The following is a 24,779-nucleotide window of genomic DNA, read 5'->3' as shown; positions in this document are numbered from 1 at the left end:
AAATGGATTCCTGCCCCACCCCACATCAAGGTACATAATAACCAAGTTATTTTATCACCCAAGGCAGAACATCCCACAAACATCTTTGCCTCCTTGGCAGTAAAATATAATAAAGTAACAGCCACAACAACTAGCAATTTGCTGTCCTTTGCCAACACCCAAAATCAGCTGTCTGAGGTGGCTGTCTTACTCTGCCTAGTGATAGGCCTGGTCCTGTCAGACCACAATCTGAACGGAATATGATACAGAAATGCACATCTTAGGTTCAAACATGCCATTGGGAAAATCTCATCAGTAGGCATGTGCAAAAGTGAGTAATGTTATATACTGTTATGTTCTTGGGGTCAGTGTAAATTATCTTGCAGGTGTCCTTACAACTCAGTGTCTCTGATTATAAAGAGATCCAGGATTCCTAACTCTTTGTCACTGAGCGATTCTTTAACTCTTGAGCTGGTAACCTTTTTTTCTACTAGGCTAAGGAGAGGGGCTGAGTGAGTCCGGTGGTGTAGCAGGAAGTTAGGGTGGCTGAGAGTGGATCAAAGATGGAGGAGAGAGCTGATTTTGGCTCTTTGCATCCCTAGACAGCAGATAGGGAGCAGAGACCTGTCCAACAGATGTCTGCTCAGTGTAAATAACCCTTTTATGAAAGAAATGGTGGATGATACAAGGAGGGCTCTGGATATGGACAAATGCTCCTTCCTTGTTCTCCTTGACCTCTCAGCGGTTTTTGATACCGCTGACCATGGTATCCTCCTGGACCTCCTGGAGGGGTTGGGCATTGGAGACACTGTATTGCGGTGGTTCCAGTCCTTCATCTCTGGCAGGTACCAGAGAGTAGCACTGGGAGAGGTGGTTTTGGACCCGTGGCCACTCACTTGTGGGGTGCCACAGGGTTCTATCCTCTCCCCGATGCTATTTAACATCTATGTGAAGCCGCTGGGGGCTATCATCAGGAGGTTTGGGGTGCGGTGTCATCAATATGCGGATGACACGCAGCTCTACCTCTCGTTCAAATCTTCACCAAGGTTGGCCGTAGAATCCCTGTCCAAATATCTGGAGATGGTGAGTGGCTGGATGGGGAGGAATAAGCTGAAGCTGAACCCTGACGAGATCGAGGTACTTTTGGTGGGAGACAAGAGGAGGCTGGGGAATGTTGACCTGTTGTTGAATGTGGTATGGCTACCCTTGAAAGACCAGGTCTGCAGCCTGGAGGTCATTTTAGACTCCCAGCTGTCCATGGAGGCTCAGGTGTCAGCTGTGAGCCGGACAGCGCTGTACCAACTCCATCTGATACGGTGGCTGCGCCCCTTCCTTCCTGACCATCTGCTCCCATCGGTAGTTCATGCCCTGGTCTCCTCTCGTTTAGACTACTGTAATGCGCTCTACGTGGGGTTACCCTTGAAGATGGTTCGGAAGCTGCAGCTAGTACAGAACACGGCAGCTCGCCTGATTAAAGGCAGCCGCTGGCAAGATCACATCACTCCAGTGCTGAAGGAGCTGCACTGGTTACCAGTTGTTTTCCGGGCCAAATTCAAGGTGTTGGTTTTGACCTTTAAAACCCTATATGGTTCCGGCCCAGCCTATCTTAAGGAGTGCCTCCAGCAACACCAGACAGGCTGCTTAACAAGATCAGCCTCGGATGGCCTTTTCTCTGTCCCATCAGCCAGGACAGCCAGACTGGTGGGGACAAGGGAGAGGGCCTTTTCTGTGGTTGCCCCCACTCTGTGGAACTCCCTCCCTAGGGAACTCTGCCATGCCCCCTCTTTAATGAGCTTCCACCGTGCATTAAAAACGCGGTTGTTCAGGTAGGCATTTGGGGTGGGTTAGGGTATTTTAGAAAAAGGTTTTATTGTGGAATTTTATTGTTTTAGACTGTTTTGTTGTATGCTTTGTACATCGCCCAGAGTGGCTGGGTGGCCAGCCAGATGGGCGATTAATAAAATAAAACAAAATAATGAATGAATGCATGCATGCATGCATGCATGCTGCAAGTCTCCAATGTCCTCCTTCTCATGGAACAAGTCTCAATAAGTGCTGGAGCCCTTGAAACTTATCACTTCTCAGAAGTGGGATGTACAAGTGTAACAATATTTTTGAAGTGGTTATTTAGAAATGAGTACTTCTAGAAAGAGAATTAGTCCCACAAAAGTCCCTATTGGGACAGTTATATATGCTTCCCCCTGCAGAGGGAATGCGGAATTGGCAGAAATGTCCCCCTTGCATCCTTCCTCCAGCGTAGCGCCTCTGCTGGATCTCAGTTCCCTCCACAAACAGAAGGGGCTTTGGATCCCACTTATGAGACTTTGGATCCAACCCATTATGTACAAGTATGAGAGAACCATTTTAAACTAGTGACCAGATTTTATATGGCGCCAGAAAAACTGCATGATTTACAAGTGCTGAAAATGTTGACCAGGCATTGGCAGCTACTTTCATGTTTACAGGAATATACATGAGTGGACAATGTGAAGAAAATAGTTTCATGTGCATCTTCCAGCTGAAGTAATCCTGCTGTTAGCTCTCATACATTAAACTCTTCTCACTCTGCCCCCGCGCAGGTTTTCATAGGTGTCAGAGTCATTCTTCCGCTTTTGAAATCCCACTTATGAGAAGATTAAAAGTCTTGCTTGGCTTAATCAGTCCCTATATTTGAACGCTTTCAGCATTTTTACATAGGGTGGTTGGTGTAGATGTTTTCTGGTTTGTCATGTAATGCATCAGTCCTACATATTAAATTATCTGTCCCTTACATTATTACATTGGAGCACTCAATTATTACTCTATGTTCTACCACACTGTAAAAGTCATATTGGCAAGTTTCTTATATTACTTTAATAAATCTGTATACATAATAGCCTCCCCCTTTACATTCTTCTATTGATCATGTGCTACTGAAGAATATCGAGATGAATGCTGATGGTGTGAGTGCGTGTGTGTATGTAGACACCTTGAAGATGCCCAGGTCACCAGAAGATCATTGTTATGTAGAAAAGCTATCAAGTACAAAACCTGCAGACGCAGATATGGTTTGGCAGATTACTTTGCATGCTGTATAGGGAAGGAAAGTCGTGCTGTATTTACTCTAAACAGTTCAAAACCATTAAGGATGTAATCCTATGGAGATAGATGTCAGTCTTCAAACTCAGAGACTGCCAACTATCCTATACAGGGCGGCTGGAGCACAGAGGGGGGCCTCTTCTCCATACTCTGGCTACCCTGCATTTTCAGCTAGACAGGCAATTTTGTGCATCTAGCTGGGGACTTCAGAGTGAGAGGTGTGGAGGCTGCGTGGTGCATAGGAAGCCTTGTAAAAGGGCTTCTGCAGTCTCCTCCCCTCCCCCGGGACAGCCCCCCTTTTGTTCTTTCCACACTCTGTTTTTGAGTGCAGAGATAGGGAAGAACCACACTGTCCACAAGGGGGCAGGAAGTGTGGTTTTTAGGAACTGAGCTCGGAGCGAGGACTCCGAACTCGGTTCCCAAACCGAAAAATCCTATCGCCCTCTAGACAGTATCTAGTGGCCATAGGATTGCTCCCTAAGATGTTATCTATATAAACCTTTTTTTTTTACATTTTTATACTGCCCTATAGCCGAGGCTTCTGGGCAGTTCACAATTAAAACCATAAAATACAACTTAATAAGACATAATTTAAAAGTTTAAAAGTACCATGTAAAACCAAAGTAAAATCCAGCAGCAGTTACAGCCCAGGGAAAGCCTGTGTGAAAAGGTGTGTTTTCAGGAGGCGTTTAAAAGATGTTACATTTTCTGCCTCCTGGACTGCACGAGGGAGGGTTTTCCAAAGGGTTGGTGCCACTAAACCAGTGCTGTATTCATATGCCTTGGAATGTTTGTGCATGTATGCACACCATACAGTATGATGTATCTTTAGCTACATACAGTAGCTAAAGATACATCAAATCTAAAGGGAAAGGGAATGTGGTTCTTTTCCAAACCCCATGCACCTCTTCCAACTCCCCTATGCCCATTCATTACTATCCTCTATTCCCCAAGTAGGAGAGGTGTTGGCTGACAGAAGTTAGTCTGCTTCTGCAGGCCAGAGTCCATTCTAAGGAGGACACCAGAGGCTTAGAGGTGCTTCTTGGGAGGTGCGGGTAGAGATCAGACATAGGGCAGACATGAAAATGGGCCGCTTATCATAAAAGCAATGAAGTCATGTAGCACCCCTAAGACTAATCAAATTATCATAGCAGAAACTTGTTTGAACTAAAGTCCACTTCATCAGATACATGAAGTGTTACCCTCACTTGGCAGGTTTATATACATATATGTGCAGAGGTGGAGGGATGAATACAGGAAGGTCAGAGAGAAATTAAATGCAGAAAATACCAGCTGTAACAATAATTTAAAAGGTTAGATGTATATAAGCACAACAACCATTCGCACAGCACATTTTCTTCCTTTGAACAAACAGTCCCAGTTGCAGGCCAGGTTTTTTAGCTAGCCTTTGTAATATAATAGTTGCCCGGATCTCAGCTTTTAAGAAATCAGCTCATCAACAGTGTTTACATTTGAAACAGGAAGCCCTTTTGCTTTTGATCTATGCAGGAAGGACAACAGTACAATTAGCCCTAGACTTAAGGCGTTGATTGTAGCTTTTCCCACCTCCACCAAGTCCCATTTTATCCACCATAAACAGACCATCTGTGAATTCCAGTTCCATTGGCTATGTCCACATCTGTATTAATTGCTGAGACCTGCAGACTTTTATTTAAAAAAAAATGGAACTTGCCAATGGTGACTTCATCTCTTGGGATTGCTCTGAATTACAGGCTTTGGTGCATGTTTAGGACAATTGCTCACTGTGCTTTAAATAAGTAATTCTTTTCAACTGGTTACTACACAATGACATTAAAATTAAGGAATTCAGTTTTCCCATTGGGGTATTGTCATGCAGTCTATTGGCCTTGGAAGATCTCCTTTCCTTCCCTTATCGCAGTTAATGCTGCAAATATAATTTACCTCCTATTTATAGTTTCATGACCCATTTCATTTTCAGCCAAGATGTCTTTCTAGTGAGACGATTTTGAACGAGATGAACAATTAAACTCTAATGGCCTGCAAAAGCTTTAGACACTACAAACCACCGCCTATCAACTTGAACTCCTTTGCTGTTTAATTAGGGAAGGCTGGGCCAAAATCTGATGTGAAGTCCACAGTTTGGGGGAGAAATCTAACTGAAAGAGTTTGGCTTACAACATTTAATTTGTTTTGTTCCTTGTTATTAGAAACTTATAGAAATCTATCTTTAAGAAAAAAGAAAATACAAATTAGTATTTGTATTTATAATGCTTGTTTAAAAAAATATTCAGATTGCTCCAGCTGAGTGCCTCTGAGCACATACAGAAGGCTTTTCCACAGAAGGGCACATCTTTTTGAGAAAGGGTTGAGTGTGTCTTTTCCTTCATATTATTGTTGTTGTTGTCATCCCACCTTTTCCCCAATACTGGGACACAGGGCAGCTTTACATCATTAAAACTTGTACAATTAAAACCTATAAATAGAAGTATACAAAAGTTAAAAATGAAGAAGCTTTTTGAGGAAGCCAGTCTAAGGAGTTTGCCTTTATCCATGTACTGAATGTTTCATACAGAAGGGGAATAGCCTTTGTTCTGACGATTGGAAACAGGGATGAAATTCTAACTGAGCCAGTGAAATTCTGGCCAGTTCCAATCCTACTTTATGGTGCTCAAGTGCGCACTATCGGCATGAAGCGAATTGTTTGTTGTTGCTGTCCCAGAAATTTACTCCGGTTCTACTCTGCCTCACAGATGAACATGGGAGATGACGTAACCGCCGCTCCACATCAACCGTGTGTTTTTCTGCCCCAAAACCCACGCCTTTGCAAAGTACTTTTGCACTGGATTTTTCCATTACAGTGGCCTCAGTGCAGTTTGGGAGTCTGTGTGACCTCAGTTGGCTTCAGTGTAGGCTGGGGGGGGGGAACTGATAGGCAGAAGGAAAAGTTGCGTCATGAAAGGGTGGACATGAAGAGAGGTATTGGCTAAAGATGCCTACTCAGAAGCAACTCATTGTCTTCCATTGCACTTCACTGCGAGCGGGAGGGGAGCAAGCCCGCTGTTATAAATATCTGCTCTTACGGAAGAGCGAAGGTACACAGGACTGTAATGATTTTAAATGCTGATCGCTTCCATATGACCCGTATTCCTACAGAGAAAGGGTGGACATGAGGAGAGGTGTTGGCTAAACATGTCTACTTGGAAGTAACTCATTCTCTTCCATTGCACTTCACTGAGCACGTGAGTGGGGAGAGGCAGGGAGCAAGCCTCTGCTCATTCACTGCCCTGCACCTACGCAATTAATGACATTCAGTTCTACTCATGGGAATCTGTCCCCCCTCCTCCAATTAATGCAGTTTCAGGTCCTGTTTGCCCTGTGAAAGCATTTCTTAAAAAAATGTATACACTGCTTTACTGGCTACATTGCCATGGGAAGAGCAAACCTGATTTCATGAAAATCCGGACTTAAAACGGAATCCCCTCAGAAATTGTCTCCATGTAGATGGGGCCCTGAACTCTGAAAAAGCTTACACAAGCTCTCAGAACATGACTGGTTACCACTGGAATGACTGTGTGTATATTTTTCCATGACTGTCTCAGGTGCCAAATGGATAGTGCCCATGTTGAATTAGACACCCACACCTCTCCACGTGTGCCTGGAACACTTCTGGAACACCTTTGTTAAGCTTCTTTTTATTACATGTACAAAGTTCCCCTTAGAATCATAGAGTTGGAAGGTGTCTTGGAGGTCATCTAATCCAACCCTTGCTTGATCTGCAACACAGGATGCAACAGCATCCCTGATGGGACAGCCACCCCCAAACTCTGCTTAAATAATTCCACAGAAGTGGAGCCCACTACCTCCCAAGGCAGTCTGCTCCACTGCCAAACAGCTCTTACTATTATGAAGTTTGGTTTTAATTTTTGTGAACCGCCCAGAGAGCTTTGGCTATAGAAATGAAATAAATCAAATCAAGTTTCTCCTAATGTTTAGCCTAAATCTGCTTCCCTGCTATTTCTACTCATTGGCTCTAGTCCTGACCTCTGCAGCAACCGAGAACACGCCTGCTCCATGTGACAGCCTTTCAGATATTTGAAGACCACTATCATGTCTTTCCTTAATCTTCTCAGGTGAAACACACCAACTCTTTTAACTGTTCCTCATAGGACTTGGTTTCCATACACCGCACCATACTGGTCACCCTCCTCTGGACATGCTCCAATTTTTCATTGGATTCCTTAAAATGTAGTGCCCAGAACTGTTACTCTAGATGTAGCCTAACTAGTGCAGAATAGATTGCAACTATTCCTTCCTATGATCTGGCACTAAGTTTCTGGGAATGCTGCCTAAGATTGTATTAGCTTTTTTAGCAGCCACATCACACTGCTGGGTCATATTCACCTTGTGATTTCACCAAGACATCTTCAGCCTTTTAACACGTACTGCTGCTAAGCCAGGTCTCCCCCATCCTCTGCTCAGGCCTGTGATTTTTTTGTACTTTACATTTACAGGAATTTACATTTATCTTTCATCTTGTTCGTTTTGGCCCAGTGTTTCAACCTATCAGGATCATGCTGTCTTCTGTAGTGTTAGTTACCCCTCCCAGCTTTGTGCCATCTACAAATTTTATAAGCACCCCTTCTATGCTCTCATCCAAGCCATTTATAAAAATGTTGAACAGCACAGGGCCTAGGACAGAGCCCTGAGGTACTCTACTTGAGATCCCTGTGGTTTGATGCAAAGCTGTTAATGAGCACTCGTTGAGTATGGACACTCAAGCAGCTATAGATCCATCCAAAAGTACTACTGTCCAGCCCACGTGTTAGCATCTTGTCAACAAGGATAGCATAGGAGATGTTGTCAAATGTTTTGCTGAAATCAAGATATACTAGGTCCATAGTGTAACCAAGTAGAAGGGATATTTATTAAAGCAGAAGCTCTCTGTGGTCTGGTCTAGTTAATTTAATATCTCATTTGAATGCTACAGGACTAGGTGGAGTGGCTAGGATTTAGCAAAAATGAGCAAACAGGGTTTCTCCCTCCCCTTCTGCAGTAAGCATCTTCATCATCATTACATTTGTACAGTTACCCAACTAGCAATTCTGGATCAGGGACAGTGCCATGGTAGCACCATGATGGGGAGAGGCAGGGAAGTTGGTCCTGTTGCTTAGGAGAAATAGTTTTTGGTACACAGCTTATGCCCCTTATTTGTGTAGTGAATCCACACATGCTAATAGTGCGTTAACAGCTCTGCTTAGCGTTTTACATAGTGGCAAAAATCTCCAGCTGGAAGTAGCCCACAACTATTGCTACCTAAGAATAACATATAGGAAAAATGAAGATAATACCAAGTGGAAACAACAGATTCTATCCAGAGAAAGAGAGAGAAAAAACATTAATTTCCCAGACAGCAAATTGTTTGCCTAATAGGAAAGTTGATGCAGTGTCTAAGAAAAGGACCTGTTTGGCATGGTACCATTGCTCAGATTTATGTTATGGTTAACAAGCTTACTACCACACAAGGCAAATCAGCCTGTCATCATTCACTGAATACATAGTAGGGGCTCCAGCAGATTAATGAGTGCCAAATACATAGAAGCATTAATTGGGCCAGAGAAAAGCAGGAAGTGCATTCAGAATGAAAAGCAGAGTGGGAACTCCTGTCAGGTCTCCTTCCACAGTTCCTTCAGCAGCATAGAGGTGCACTGTTCTGAGAGTGTTTCATTAAAGGAGCGAGGACCAGAAGAGAACATCACATAGGATTTAGTAGCCACCTTCACAGAGAACTGTGAATCCTGGCCTACCAGGAATGGGCTGTGTGCTCATGCGCTCAGCCCCTTCGCTTCCACTAGGCTCCTCCACTGGGAGTAACTAAATGAACCATGAATTCAAAGCTTACCGTTTTTCCAAACTGGGATTTAGGGTTGTTGTTCCCAAACAAGTCAGGAACCGTAAACCCAGAACAAACCCTGGCTTGCTATTCTGGCTTGTAAGGGATACAACAAGCCAGGAACCCCAGTTTGGGCACAGCAAGCTTTGAATTCCTGGTTAGTTTAGCTGCTCCTACCAGTGGGAGAAACCAAGCAGAAGCAAAGAGTAAGCCAGAATTTTCCAGAATCCTGACCTCCTGTGAGAACACGGCCAATTTGGCAAAGCACAAAACATGCACATCTGGTACAATCCAGCTAAAATTAAGCACTTTCCCATTAAGTTTAATGGGAGAGATTCAAGTATGTGTTTTAACACTCCCATAGAAGTCAATGGCACATAAGTGCTTCACTTTGGCTGGATCGTGTCCACATGTGCGTGCGTGAGAGAGACAGACAGAACAACCTCCTGTTCTCAGCTGCTAATCTGAAAGACTATTCTGCTTTACAAAAGTTCAGCAACCCAAGCTCCACTGCTAACCAGCATCCAAACAAATACACAAGAAAACCACATCACTTATGGCTTGTTAAAGTGAGAATCCATGTCAACTAAAACAGGGAAACTGTCTGAGTCAGAGTCAACAGAAGCAAGAGCAAGCTGGTAGAGATGGTCCTCCACAGAGGATGCTCCAGTCCTACCTTCAGCTTCACGCATGATCTTGTAAGCACACTACATAAAAGGGTGACAGCCATTTGTGGTTCACAGGTGTACCAACACCTTCTCTTTCCCATGCATGCTACAGGTACTACAGCAAGTCATTAGAGCTGCTAGAACTTTCACAGATAAGGACACTCCACAGTTATGGTGTGAACCAAAAGGCATTGATTCTGTTTGACAGAGGTCTGGCTTTGTGAAAGGAGGAATATTCATTAAAAGTCCTGACACTGTAGGTGATCCTCAAGCTGAGTCCATCCCACAGAGCCTCTCCATGTGCCCTGCACTAGCTCTGCTTACATTGGAGAGGCTTCTGCGAGATTGTGAGATGCACCACATTTCATTTACCTAATTGCTCTGCCATCTCTCATGCACAAGTGTACTCCCTCTGCAGCCTCCAATAGAGAGGCTGTGGATTTAATTTCATTTTAAGTTCAGATTCACACAATTTCTCTAAATCCTCCACCAGATGGAGTAGAGGAGTTAGGAGAAAACCCTAACATGTACTCCCTTCCCACACAGAAACAGGCAAGGCAGCAATACTAATACAAAAGGCAAGGAGGCTTTTGTTCTTTCCTGCAGGGATCTTGGAAAGATGGAGGCAGAGAATGGAAATGCTTGCTCTTTCTGGAGTGGCACCAGTGGTGAGTAGCAATGGTACGACGTTCTCACCACCAGCACAGCTTCCAGCAATCTGGATTTACAAATGGTTGAATAAAAGGAGCAATTAAAGTATATTTTCAAACTTTTATTCTTTTCGATCAAATTGAAAATCACAAAAAATATAATAAACCCCATGTAGATACAATGTCCAGATCACCCTCACCTCACAGAATCAGCACACAGTTACAGACTTGTAAAAGCTAATTCTAGTAATGCTGTATTTTCTTACACTGCTGACAGGGCTAAAACAAATATTTTTCAAAGCATGACCTGCTTCTGTCGAATTCTAAAAACAAAACTTTTTTTTGTATTTAACACACACACAGATAAGCCTTTGGAACGTAAACAAGTACTGTTGCATGATGTTTCTTCATATCAAAAATATCAATGCCTCTGTCAAACATACAGTCAAACGAATGCTTAGCAAATATGCAGTTCATATGGTCAGGTCATAAATTAAAACAGAACCTTACTGCACTACGCCACTCCTATGCTCACAGGAGCGTTTAACAACATGAATGCAAACACATACACTGAGAGTCATTTCGGTGCTTGATATGTGTCAGCTGCAGAGACATTTGTTTGAAATAACCCATACATTCCATAAAGATATGTAAACAGTTCAGTAACGGCAGATTAAAGAAAACAAAACACCACTACAGTCAATTAAGATCTGAAATGGCTGATGCTTCTTCATCATTTCCCTATTATCCCTGAGCACCTTAAAAATTAGTCCCGGAATCTCTCAAAGAAAAACAAATGGGTCTAACTTTCTGCAAGTCTGTAAGAGCATGTCCTGGTCACAACTAGTCATGCAATCAGTTTGGCCCTGTTGAGCACAACTCCAAGTACATGCACTGTTTCTGCGAAAAGGTACCCATCCCTTGCTTCCAAGCTGCTTGTGTGATAATAACCATCTTAGCCTGCCGTTCAACATGTGTGCCATTCACACTGCATGCCCCCTGCCTTGTTCTTGCAGATGTCCCATCAGCCACAGAATGGGAGGGGCAGTACATGCTGACAACTGCCCAGGATGTGGACTATAAGGATCGAGAGTGCACTTAATCGCATCTGGTTCCTAAGTAAGTGCTGTGCGCTCGTACTGCAGTTGAAGAGGCTCTGGGCAGAGTCTACTGGGACCACAATACACTTTCTGTTTCCACTTATTTCAATGGAACTTGCTCCTGATGGATCCTTTTCATCAAACTTTAATCCCCCCTCCCATTTTTTAAAAGCCATTTCACATATAATATTCTTTGAAAATTAAAAATGCAGAAATTACCTTGTCAGAGGAAGTCACTATCAAATCTACAGATTACAAAAAGATTGCATAGGAATATCAATGGGCATAGGTGCATCAAATGGTGAAAAAACGCTCTTCTCTCTCTCTCCTTTTCTTCTTCTCCATACCAGAATATGGCAACAATGACGTCATTTATTTTTCTTTAAAAGTCAAATGATTTCACTTCAAAATTGTACAAAATGGCAATGGCTGCTTATAAAAACCAAGTCTCGGTTTTAAAAGATGTGAAATCTCAGGCTTTGTACCAGTGGCCCTGAGACCATTCACAGTGCAGTGGGAATCGTCTTTTGAGGCAGAAATTACAACTCATCTTTCCTCTTTCCTATCTTTTCATGGTCTCGTTCTCGGAGGGTTCGCATGAAAGTCGAAAAGCCAGATTCCTAGAATGTGAGAGGAAATGGGAAGAAAAAAAGAGTGGGTTACATACTGAAAATAAAACACAGGACTCCAGACTTTGCTCTAAAACAACCCTTTTTGTAACCCTTTTTGTAACCCTTTTTTGCACTAGGGAATGGTTTGCTGCCAAATTTGGGTGGCAAAGCGCCAATGGGAGAGGGGCAAAAAATGCCCCCTGGACCTCCTGAAGTTGTCCACTTTGCTCTAAAGGTCTATAAACCAAGGGAGATGTAAAAGGAGCAGGAAGTGAGGGCTCTTGTAACTAGGTGGTGAGTAACAGTTTGGCTACAAACTGAATCCCCTCGTTAAGTAAAGGCAACCCTAAAGTTGCCTTTACTTAATGAGTCAAGTAAAGTCAGCTTCCAGCTCACCATTCTAAAACTTCCCCTACTACCACCACCAGAAATTGCACCATCTTTCTTCCTCAGGAGTACATTTGCATTACTGTCCCCTCCTGCCCATACCTGGCCTCATGTCTTTCATGATATCCATCCAAATACTCAGTCTCTTCATGCTCACTTCCTCCTAATTCCTCTGCTGGATCAGGAACGGCAGGGACCCTCCTGCCATAATCCACAACCATCTTTGAGGTGGAAGGGTCACAATTAAGAGTCTCAGTTATCAGATGGGAAAATGGTCGTGTGAAAGCTCTCCCATGTGGCAAGACTGGAAGTTACCACATCTTGAAACAAGTAATTCCTTGAAAGAAACACTTGAATTCCAGGACACAGTGCACCAGTGTTATTTCGCCATGTCTGTGGAAATTCTGCAGCAGAGAACTGTGCCCTTAATTAGCAACATACTGTCTCTTTGCAAGTGATCAGAATCACAAGGTCATGCCTCCAAACAGCACAAGTTGGAGCCAATCCACCACAGAAATCTGCAAGCTTTTCCATTAATTTCTGAGGGCTTTCGATTATACCTGACAACTCATCCGATCTATTTGGACACATGATGTAGTGGGAATGCAGCCACCATTATTTTGTCTGCTGCATCTGTCAATTTTAATTCAGAATGTTACGCATCACTAGTTGTGAAATTTGAGATTCTAGTAGACACGCTGAAGAACTAGCTTTTGATTAGTAATGTACCTGCTATTACAAGTGTTATCCAAAATGAATTATCCAGCCCAGTGAAGCTGTGTGTGATGTTTCTTTCTGCACTTCAACAAAACATCTAACACCCAAGCAACTACTGAGAAGGATACACCTACAATTAAATGAGCTTTTTAAAGTGCTCAGCTTTGGGACGTGTTTAGCAGGCCCTGTTCTTCACAATAACATTACTTGTCAGTAGCCTGCTTTTCTCCATGCTAACTGTAGTGTAGACAGCTGCCGGGAGCCAAAGATCTTTGGGTAAATGCATAGATACATAGAGTTGGAAGGGGCTGTTTAGGTCATTGCATTCAACCCCCTGCTCAGTGCAGGAATCCAGTTTAAATGCAACTTGAGTGTGATACACACTTCGGGTTTGTGTTTCTTCAGCAGCTGCTGATACCACATGGGCAACTACTTTTGAAACAGAAGGGACTTCCAAAGCAGACTGCTATATGGCACTCTTCCCCAACTTCCAGATGTTTTGGACTTCAGCTCCTAACACTCCTGACCACTGGCCATACTGGCTGGGGCTGATGGGAGCTGAAGTCCAAAACATCTGGAGAGCACCAGGTTGGGGAAAGCTGTTGTATTGTATGTGAGACGGGAGGGGGAGCTGTTGGTTAAAGATATAAAGTAAATATCCCACTGGATATGCCCAAGGCCTTGGCCATGCCTTAAAGCAGGATGTATCTTTTTCACCTCATATGAGAAACCCAGCCTACTTTCTAACACAGCTAGTAAAAGATTATATCCTTATTTTCAATGTAATAAATATAGCCTTATGATTATGCATGTGGTGAAAGTAAAATAGCAATTTTATGCTCTACCCAAAGTTACTGTCAACAGAACTAACACTATTTAATATAAGCTGTGATGCTGGTCTAGGAGGAAGACGCAGGTAAGAGGGAAAATGGCTCATCACAATTGGAAATACTTTTACAATGATGAAAGGATTTAACAAAATCTCCAGTTTCCCAGTAAGTGCTTGGCAGTGATCTTCTTCTGTGAGCACATACGTTCCAGATGAATAGAGGGAGACAGCACTCTATTATTCATTGGAAGAACAAAGATGGAGAGGCACCATCTGATGTTAAGAAATGAAAAGGGACACTTGCACACTAGTGCAAGCAGCCAGATTTTGTTTGTTTATTCAAAGTCTGATTTTGAAAGAGCATCTGCACACTTGGGTATGCATCTTTGTCAGCCAAACAAAGAAGATCTGTCATTTTCATAAATCCTTTAATTTTTGTAAGTGCTTACAAAAGCCAAAGTAATATAGTGGCTTAAACTAAATTTTGCACTATTTATATTTAGGCTGATAAAACCTTATTCTAAAAACAAAAGAGAACACTGTATCCGTGACAAAGCTCACAGTATAGTGTAGTTTGTTCAGGATCAAATTGTGGAGACATTATTCCTGCAAAATTCCCATACTTATTGGCGATAAGGCTAAATGAAGACCTTCAGGATCTCACTGTATGTCCTTGCAATTTCAGAATATACAAAGGGCAACTGAAGGCCTAGATTCCAAATGAATATGCAGTGTCCGCTAGAACAGTTTCTGTACTACATTGGCTAGGACCGGATACAGGATTGGCAGACTTTCAATTCTCTCATTTTCATTAGTGCTAAATTCACTTAGAGAATTTTATAAGTAACAAAACTAAAACAAAAATAAAAATGTAAGAGGCTCCAGAATTATCTACATATTGAGTTAGCCCCAGCTGATAATTATATGAGTCGAGTGAAGTGATATAGTCATGTGAATTGTTTAATGAAAGCATAGAACACCTTTGCAAAATGTGTGTATGTTTGATTGTATTGTTCACAGATGAAACCACTTCTTTCCTAGTGCCAGTGGCTATTTTAGAACTCCATCATGTACTTACCCCTCTGTCTCCATTATACTTTTCTATAAATTTTCCATAGTTGTAGTAGTTAAAGGTTGGGTAACCATCCACACCTTCCTGCTTACACAGGTCATGATTCTGTTCTTTGGCACAGTCCACTGCAGCATAGGCAATCTAACACAGGGAGGAAAAGCAGATCAACCATCACCAAATATGGTCCATTGCATCAACTAAATGGAACTCAGGTACTTTAAATCTTGAACAGCTGCAATAACACATAAGCGACTGAATGGAAAATATTTCTAATAGCTAAGTAGAAGCCAGCACAAGAAAAATGAGTTCTAGTTGTGTACAGGGCTAAGTAAATGTGTCTAATTCCTGGGCACAAGTACTACGGGCAAAGTCCAACCCTCTGCCCCTGCCCCCAGTGCACTAGGGAAAAGTCCTTCCACTTGTGCACAGAGAAGGGGCAAAGCATTTACACTACTGGTAAACACATTAGCAGTCATTAATTACCATTAAGGTTAGGAATCTCAACCCAGGATTTGCTCATGGAACACTTTTGCACCCAAGGTAGAAGACTAATGTAACCTAGACCTCTTTAATTTTGCCCAAGGCACCAATGAGAAAAAAGTTTAGGAGCTTACATTTTCTTTTGCTTTTTACACAAACCACCCTCAGCAAAAAAATCAAAGTCTTTACTGACATCACCTAAAAAACTCACTCTCTATTCAGGGAAACCCCTCCCTCCAGATAACCTATATCTATAGTTTAAAGATTATCTCCTGCTAAGACTCAGTGTTCAGTCTTGATCAGCATTCAAATGAGACAGATTAAACTCTGGTCTGCCTGTTCCAGTACAGCTGAAGCTGACCTCAAATCAGCATTTTTCCATTAGTAACTTCTCCCTCCATATTACTCTCCTTTCTCTGGTTTTAACATTTTACTCTAGGTGTAGTTAGGAACATAAGGGAATGGGCTACTTCAGGTTCGCTCTCTATAATGTCTCCATTTTGAAGCAGCCTTGTTTGTTACACTTAGAACTCCAAGGACCTGCGGGGGTCTGTCAGTCCCAGTTCCCCATCACTGACAATCCAAGGAGCTCCAGTGGCCTAACACTGAGGAAGGCCTCTTGAATCAAGAGGCATCTCCCTCTCAGAAGAAGAGTACTCTTGCTTCTCCAGCTTTAGGAGAGGTAATGTCTGCACTTCAAATGCTGATTTTTCTGCTCTTCCCTCCTTTCTAACTTGTTGCTTGCTCTCTCTCTCTCTCTCTCTCATCTGTGCCATTTCCAAGTCCTGCGTCACTTATATCTGGAGTTGCCCTATTGTGATTAGGCCTCCTAAGCGGCCTACAACTTCCCATGTGCCCCATCCTTATTTGGTGTACATGTAAGCTTCTTAGCCTCACTTAGCTCTCCTCCTGTTCCTGTACTGTTCTCCAAGTAAGCTGATGGTCCACATCAGAGGGTGCTTATCTGACCAATATTTCTATCCTGTACCAAAGCTGCATATTAATCTATTTATATTTGGTAATTAAGTTTCTATTCTTTTTATCTGAGTGCTGTGTTCTGTTGCTAATTTCCTTTTGGTATACATGCATTGTATCACCCCCAAGGTATACCATGACTCTAGGTTCGAGAACTAAATTTTCACATGTCAAACGAGTATATGTGTACACATATAGTTCTATGATTCTATGAATGTGTGTATGTGTAACAAGAACACACAGTTAATATACAAAATGCCTCATTTACTCATTACAGTTGAATCCCACCTTTCCTCCAATGAGTTCAAGGTAGTATATGGAATATTTATCCTCACCACAGTTTTGTGAGGGAAATAAGGCTGACAGAGAGCAACTTGCCATGCAGACAGCTTTGCGGCTGAGTGGAGATTTATCTCCAGGTCTCTCCAGTCCAGGTCCAACACACATCATACTGGCATTATCACCCTTATTATTCCCTAATTATCTGTGGAATAGTGAGACCAAAAGACAGCATTCAGACAACAATAGTTCAACTCTTATAGACCATAAGATCTAACTCCAACCAATCAGCTCTTTAATCTTCACTCCACAGTGGAAGGGAGTGGTTCTCAGTCTCCCCAAGAAATGGAGCTAGGATGAGTAAAACTCTCTAATCAAGCCAAGACACAGAATATGTCTGATATAGGAGCATGGATTCAATTTCTAGCAGTTTGATATAGGAAAAGCTGATCCAAATTGCTCAGGGGGTAAGGCCTTATATACAAATATTGCTATGGGGCTGGGTTCTAGCATACTGGTGTGGGATAGTGGCTATGAATATGATAAAATCCCACCTCAGCCATGACTTTACTACTTGGTCGCAGACAAGTCACTGTGCTGTCAGCTCAGACTGCCTTCTAAAAAAATTAACTTGTTTACATACATGAGATTTACACTTGAAAATCTAATATATCAATGCTAAGTATTATTATATGCTTCTTCAACAGCCACCACTTTATGACTTATAGCCACCATTTTATGACTCAGGAAAGGCCTGATAGGTATGTGTTTTAAATCCTAGGAATTACCCTGCAGTGCTCTACTCTGTCTCCAGGACTCTTCTGACAAGCCTTAACACACGTGTGTACTTCTCACTGAAACAGACCTTCCTAAGACTATACTGTTATTAATACACATTTGCCCCATTACACCTGCCAGTCTCATTCCTGGAGAACAATCATCTGTACATTTTAATCCCATTTAAATACAGAGATGGGCACCTTCTATTTTAATTTTATTGTGACTGCTAGCTAGAATCTATTGAATGGAAACGTAATGCCACTTAAAATTTAAGATTCTATTACACTATTCCTTTTAAACCATCTGCTCATAATACCCTCCTCTTTCCTTATGGGCTGTCATTGAGCCACAATCCCATAATTAAATGTCATTTAATAATTCCGTTATGACCTCTGACTTCCTGGTGACATGCAGTAAATGTTACACACACACCTACAGCAGCATTCTCACCAATTATTAACAGGAATGGACAAGTCATTTTCTTTCAATTCCGTAGGTTCGCTCTGTTCTCCCTCTAATTATTCCCTTGCTTGCATTGTTGCTGCCTCCCACAAGCTACTTGGCAGAATATACGCCTCTCTTGTTTTAGAGCCTCCTACTGCTCTGCTGGGCAGGGAGAAAGTATAGCTTACCTGTCAGTGCAAACTCATCTCTCAGGTTGAGAAACTGACCTATGTTAATGAATGGTCTTTTGCTGACTGAGGACACACCGTTCACCACTATTAGGTTTTAGATACCCAACTGGCAGGTGTCAGTTAAGTAAAGTTATCCCACTTAGTGTTGTCATAAAAATTCCACTCATGGCAGATGTCCATTAAACTGTGTGTTTTTCAGTGGAGTTGAGCAACTGACCTAATTGGAACCTGCAAGTTTTTAACTGACACACATTCCTTCTCCATGGATAATAAAGCTGTGCAGTCCCAGAGTCAATGCAAAACCGCAAATCTCAGAGAAGTGCTATAACCCAACTGAACAAGAGCTCAGCCAGTAACCCTTTATATTTTACCCTTTGTAAGTCTTCCCCTCCCCAGCCAATCTCTTAGGATAGTATCCCATAGGGGCCATGCACGTGTGGCCAGCCCTGCTGGCCCTGCTCCACACATGTGCACAGCCCTGCTGGCCCCGATCTGCACGCAGCAATGATATCACGCTTCTGGAGGCAAGCGCCTACCCGAGCGAAAATGCACGTTTCTGGAAGGGGCGTGACATGCAGGGCTAGCTTTGCATGGCCAGGACAGATCTCTCCTGACAGTCCTGTTCCATCCTTAGCTATCAACAGCTTTGTAGCCAGCCTGCTGGGGCCTTCCCCTGTTCAGGGCATGCTTCATGCATCCAGGAGTGATCTCTGTGCCCATGTAGACAGGGACTGTACAGGCATGTAGGCTCCCACGATCCCTGGCTGCCACGAGTTGTGTGGGGCCAGGAACAATCTCTACTGGCCATGCAAAGATGGCCCCCAAGAGGTAGTGACCATGGGGGCTTGCAAAGCCCCACATGCCTAGTTGTGCATGCTTCATGGGGAAATTCCCATTCTCTTGGCCACAAGAAGCTGTTATTTGGGTGTGGGATTCAAATCTGGCTTGGCTTGAAGTTAGCCAAGTCATTTTCCAATTCAGTTTGGCTGATTACTGAAACAATTGGAAGGAATCTACAGGGTGGCTTGCCAATTTCTAGTTACTGGCAGAGCATCATCTAGAAAGCGGGGCATACAATCCTGCTAGGGAAAGTGTTTAAGCCACTAAATACCATTGGAGGTTTACACTAATGCCAATGCTAGCTCATGGTATGCCCCACGATGTAAGCAAAGTTATTTACACAGGAAATATAAGCTCTTATCTCTCAAACCAAGTTTGTATAAACAAGTGCCCCAGAGTCAAAAGCAGCCAGCAATTACCATCATTCTTAAATAGCCGCCACTCTCAGTAAAACACCATAGGGAAGGGAGCTGCTTAGCTAATTAACATTGTAACTTTAAACTGCAGGAATAAAATACCAAGCTGGTGCATAGTGAAGTCCTGCTTGGCTTCTTGTTGATTTGAACAAAGTACATGCCCAGATGTGTGTTTTTTAAATCTCTGGGGTCAGGAAATACTTTTATAATGCTCAAGATTACAGCAATACATTCACATAGTCTGGTCCCATGTCAGGAAATCATTTCTAGATTAGCCTGTCTGTCAATATGCACTGAAGTTGTTGGCCTCAGAACTTTAGTTAGAGTCACTGGGGGGAAAACAAGAACTCCATTTTATCTGTTACTATTTCAATACAGTACCTCCAAATGGATCCATATATCCACATTAAAACACCCAGGGGTGGCTTAACAGCATTCCACATTGAGCGGCAGTCACTTGTAGCCTTCAACTACATGGTCATCCCAACTCTGCTATGCTCCAAAGAACAGCACAGAAGCAGTGATGTTGAGCTTCACATAGCCAGAAGTCACAACCCACCATCCCTCCACAAGGAATTAGAACCAGCACACAGTACTTTTTAAGCAGCTACTGCTTTGTTAAGCGACACATGGATCCATCCTTTAATTGCTAACGTGAGATTTGTGAGCAACAGTAAGTACCAAGGCAAAAGCTCTCAGTGGTGCAGTTAAAATTTATTGGATAAAAATATTAAATTCCTAAGTGAGTTTTTCAGTTATAAAAAAAGAAGCCCAATGCATTTAGAGCCACTACATCATTTCCTTAAAATGGCCCTTTGCATCACTTTGCTACAAATTAATTCACAGGATCCTTCCCCCTTTTTAATGGGAGAAAAGTTTTTAGGCCATTACTTATTTAGCTCAATTTCTAGCCTGCTTCTTCTCAAGGGTTTAGAGAGGGTAACAGAAGGAAAAACAGAGGACTTGAAAAACAAAAATACACAATTTCATATTGCCACATGCCTGGCCATCGAATGCCAACCTAAAGAGAAAAGTTTTACAACTCTTCTGGAAAGTATTCCGGCTTAGATTTTGACAGATCTCTAGGGAAGCAAGTTCTCTACATGCCTTCACTCTTCAAACTTGGTACAAGAATGATACAGTCAAGAAGGTATTCTCAGTTGATCTTGATCAGTGTGATGATACGAAGGACAGAAAGCAGTCTAAGGCAGTCTTCCCAACTTGGTGCCCTCCAGACATTTTGACTACAATTCCCAGCATTCCTGATCACTGGCCTTGCTAGCTAGGGAACTGAAGTCCAAAACATCTGGACAGCACCACATTGAGGGAGGCTGTTCCACAGTATGTGGATATGGATGATGTATTCATTAAAACATGGATTTACCAAATAGAGCACCTTTAAATGCATCTGGAACCAGTTTTTCTCCTGGATAATCAAGGTAGCAGCTATACCCAGAAATGGCTTTACATAGCTTCAGCATGTGTACCAGCTGCACTCTTTCTGGGAGAAGGCAGATGTGGCTGCTCTCACACATATCTTGGTTAGGGATGTACGGACTGTGTAAAATCCGCTCCCATCTGTAATTCTGAGATAGTCAGGTGCCTTTTGTTCCTTCATCCACCCTCAGATGGATGTGAATATTTTTTTCATCATGTGAAAAAATTCATAAATAATTACATAAATATTTACATAAGTATTTACATAATTTGCCTTAGAACGTAACATTTAGCATATCGTCCCCCATTCCATTCAGCTTTTCCTTCGCAGAAACTTATGTGTTTTTCTAAAAATTTATATGCGTAAAAAATTTCGGGAAAGTAAAAAGAAATCATCCGGAAGTCTACGGACACCACGTGGCCTGAGGGGGTCGCTCTGCAGCAGATTCCGCAGGTCGGATTCTTAGAAATTTGAGCTCTTTTTAGTCCATCTTGAATTTCTCCAGCATCCCTAGTCTTGGTCGCATCCACTGCAACAGACGACAGGGGGAGAGCTCTGCAAAGTGTTTGGAAGCGTCAGCAAAATGTGGTAAGTCAGGGTTTTGGTCAGGGCCTGTTCTTCAGAGCATGCAGCTCCAGCAGTGCTGGCTTCGAGTTTGTTTCCAAGCACAATTCAAAGGGCTGTGATCACCTTCAAATCTCTAAATGGTTTAGGTCCAAGATATTAAAAGGACTGTCTTTCCCCACCTCGACAGAGGCCCCGCTTGACATCCCATTGCCACTAGAAGGCCACTTTGCTCGTTCGGCATACTACCAAAGCCAACCTGGTGCCCTTCAGATGTGTTGGACTGCAACTCCCATCATTCCCAGCCAACATGGTCAATGGAAGCTTGATCAAGACCATTTTGTTCTGCCATGTTTCTGGGTTAGTTTGATCCTTTTCTCCCTCTGTGATTTTATGTTATTGATTCTTGTTGTAACTGCTGGTTTGGTGTTTGGAGATATATAAAAAATGGATTTTTAATGGATTGTTATACGTCACCTTGGGATATACATATTTTAATAAAATACATGATTAAATAAGTTTGTTTCGTTTTATGCTATAGTTTTCACTAAGAAAACACACAATATTTTAAATTAATTATTTTTCATGATACTCCAATTGTCAACTTTATGTACATGTACAAATGCTTTCTTGTGGCAATTTAATATGCTTTTTTTATTTTTCTTCCATAATTCTCCTGAAAAAGAATGTCAATTTGAAAATATTGGGATTTTTAATGAGATTTTTAAAACATTTATTCCATAAATTAAGATCTCATCTACTCTGCCTACAGCTTTTGCCCTCTAATTTTACCCTCTAGATGACAGGTTTCCTTGAAATGTACTATTTTGTTTAACATAATAAAAAAAAAAATCCCTTCCCAGCAACATCTTTTGGAAGAAATGTTCAGCTAATCTTTAAAAAAAAATTAAGTATGAGATGTAAGTAAGGTAGAGAATATGCAGCTCCAGACTTGTGAAGTTTGTTCTAAAGTGATACATCATTAAACACAAGATCTCAAAATAGGCTATGTTAAAATGCAATTAGCCACATATACAGAAACAGCCAGCAACGCCAACAACAAAGGGAGGATAGGGCTGGATGTGCCTGATCTTGTCTGATCTTGGAAGCTAAGCAAGGTCAGCCCTGGTTAATACTTGGATGGGAAAGCACCTGACAATCAGGTTTCCTGTACTCAATGGTTTTGTAGGCCCCCTCCAACCCTATGATTCTATGAAACGCCAACAACAATTCGTAATTGTTTATCTGTATATAGACTTTCCTAATCTTCCTCCAAGTGCTTTCATCGTTCTGCTAATTAGGAGGTGCTAATCAACAAGAGCAAAGTCCAACAACAATAAGTGGGTTAAAAATACTTGAGTGGCATAAACAGATGGTTCTGATATTATGTTAGTGGCTTATGTTTCCACTGCTTCCCCACCTCCCCATGGGATAAATATATATTAAAAACGAACTGTATCCCAAAAGAGGAAACTGGCTGCGAATATATACGCATCAGTTTGCCTCCAAGGCAGCCACATGCCAGCACCATTTCCACCCAAATAGGTTTGCATTGGAGTGCCCTTCCAGTGACGTCATGGAAATAGATTTCCCTCAAAGTTTCTATGGCCTTGACGAAGCATGAAAGATCAACTGAGCAGCAAACAGATTCAAGGCAAGCAAGCATGCGTGAAAAGTAGGACACTGATCTCAATTTTTTTAAAGATTCAAGCCAAGAGCTGTAGGGTGGATTTTTAATTTTAACACACACCACCTCCCTTATTCATCGCAGGAGCAGTCTGAGTTCTATCTCCTCATACTAAAACCACTTTCACAGTTATCAGTACCTCCATCCTGAGTAGCAGACTGGGCTCTGACTCCAACTAGGCACCAGCCAGATCCTCTGGATAAATAGCACCAGAAGGAGAGGTGCTGGAAACAGAGCAAGGCCTGAGCCAGAGCCCAAGGCTATTGGATCAGGGGGCCTTGAGCCTGGGACTTTCACCAAGCCTCAACCCTTACCAACCATGAACTGACCCCCTCCACATCAGGGTCTCTAAGACCCCAATGTCACCCTGTCAGCACAAGCAACATACCTAGAGGGAATTATCAGAGGAGTCTTCTTAGGTTCTAAGCCAGAAGCATGCCCATTTAAGGCCTTCCACTCCACAAGTTGGGTCATCTAGCCCTGGAGGCATGAAAGGCTTTAGTCCAGTTCTAGACTCTGTTCGAACAAGCTGCTCTCCATGGTGCTGCAATTATTGGCTTCGCTTGTTCCATGGTGGCCTGTGGGCTTCTTGTCAAGAGCTGTTCAGCCAATGGGGCTTTCCCACCTCTTCCTTCCTTTTACAGCCCCTTTAGCCCCTGAAGAGCCTCTCCTTAGGATGTTCAGGAAAGACATAAGATGTGGCACAGGGGTGGCAGTGGGAGGGGGGAAATCCGTGAAGATCAGATAGAGGCAATTTGCATAAGCGGAGCTCTGCTCATACAAGGTGCTGACACATGATTTTTGCCAACTCTCCTCTTTCACTGCACATCCCACATTTTTCCAGAAGTTCCCTGACTATCAGGAGGTGCTTTTCAGGGCATGCAGAAAAGGAAAGAGGGGATGGGAAAGCCCTCTGAGCCAGCTTTCACTCGTGCAAACCTTAATTTTACGAAAGCTCATTTTACCCCATCTGGTATACCATTACAGAACATGAGTAAACCAAATGAAGAGGAATGTAAAATTTTCTATTTGAAAAAAAATACTCATTATTACATTTATATCATGCCTCTTTTCCTCTTGTAAGAAACCCAAGGTGGTTTACATGGCCCACCTCCTCTTCTATTTTATCCTCAGAACAACCCTGTGAAGTAGGTTAGTCTGAGAGTCAGTGACTGGCCCAAAGTCACCCAAGTGAACTTCGTGGCTGAGTGGAAACTAGCACCCAGATCTCCTGAGTCACCAGTATAACACTATAACTGAGGGGTTGGCAACGCAGTGCCCGCAGGCACTCTAGCACCCGCCAGGACTCCAAACAGCATCCACCAAGACCCCCTTGCACTCCCGACTCATGCACCTTCCCCAAGCTGATCTGCTGACTTCCTGTCCCCTCCTTCGGGCTTCAATGACACAGAGGTGACATAGACATTGTGGGGGGGGGACGTGGTTGGAGCCTGGGGAAGGTGTGTGTGTGTGTGTGTGTGTGTGTGTGAGAGAGAGAGAGAGAGAGAGAGAGAGAGAGAGAGGAAGGAAGGAAGGAAGGAAGGAAGGAAGGAAGGAAGGCAGGCAGGCAGGCAGGCAGGCAGGCAGGCAGGCAGGCAGGCAGGCAGGCAAGCAAGCATGCAAGCAAGCAAGCAAGCAGAAGAGATTCCAAGAGGGGGTGAGCAAAAATACAGGGATTCCAGGCAGGGCATGGTGGGTGAATATAGAGAGATTCCAGATTGG

At 42.8% G+C, this 24,779-nt stretch overlaps 1 protein-coding gene and 1 long non-coding RNA gene across 14 annotated transcripts in view; one reads left to right on the top strand and one right to left on the bottom strand.

Moving 5' to 3' along the window:
• The window catches only part of LOC146358299 (uncharacterized), a 51,084-nt gene that overhangs the window by 22,760 nt on the left and 3,545 nt on the right, over positions 1 to 24,779 (top strand). For 2 of the 13 annotated variants that reach the window (XR_014784051.1, XR_014784049.1), the window contains 3 exons: positions 15,060 to 15,175; positions 15,972 to 16,125; positions 21,561 to 21,730. The exons of 3 other annotated variants lie outside the window; for them this stretch is intronic. This is a non-coding gene — a long non-coding RNA (uncharacterized LOC146358299). Of the gene's footprint in view, positions 1 to 11,263; positions 11,544 to 15,059; positions 15,176 to 15,971; positions 16,126 to 17,478; positions 17,858 to 21,560; positions 21,731 to 24,779 lie in introns of those variants that run through there. 8 more of the 13 variants (XR_014784052.1, XR_014784054.1, XR_014784057.1 and 5 more) reach the window with 8 other exon arrangements.
• PDIA5 (protein disulfide isomerase family A member 5) overlaps positions 10,262 to 24,779 on the bottom strand; it is a 211,270-nt gene continuing 196,752 nt past the window's right edge. The window contains exons 16-17 of the mRNA XM_084807405.1: positions 14,970 to 15,104; positions 10,262 to 11,967 (exon numbers count right to left, since the gene is read on the bottom strand). Coding sequence (XP_084663531.1) covers positions 11,887 to 11,967; positions 14,970 to 15,104 — 216 coding nt within the window. The 3' untranslated portion in view covers positions 10,262 to 11,886. The remainder of the gene's footprint in view (positions 11,968 to 14,969; positions 15,105 to 24,779) is intronic.

This window comes from Heloderma suspectum, chromosome 1 (genome assembly GCF_057233095.1).
Source record: "Heloderma suspectum isolate Gila_16-S chromosome 1, 16-S_ref, whole genome shotgun sequence".
Taxonomy (NCBI): domain Eukaryota; kingdom Metazoa; phylum Chordata; class Lepidosauria; order Squamata; family Helodermatidae; genus Heloderma; species Heloderma suspectum.
Note: the sequence above shows the minus strand (reverse complement) of the source record. Positions and strands in the feature narration are given on the sequence as shown.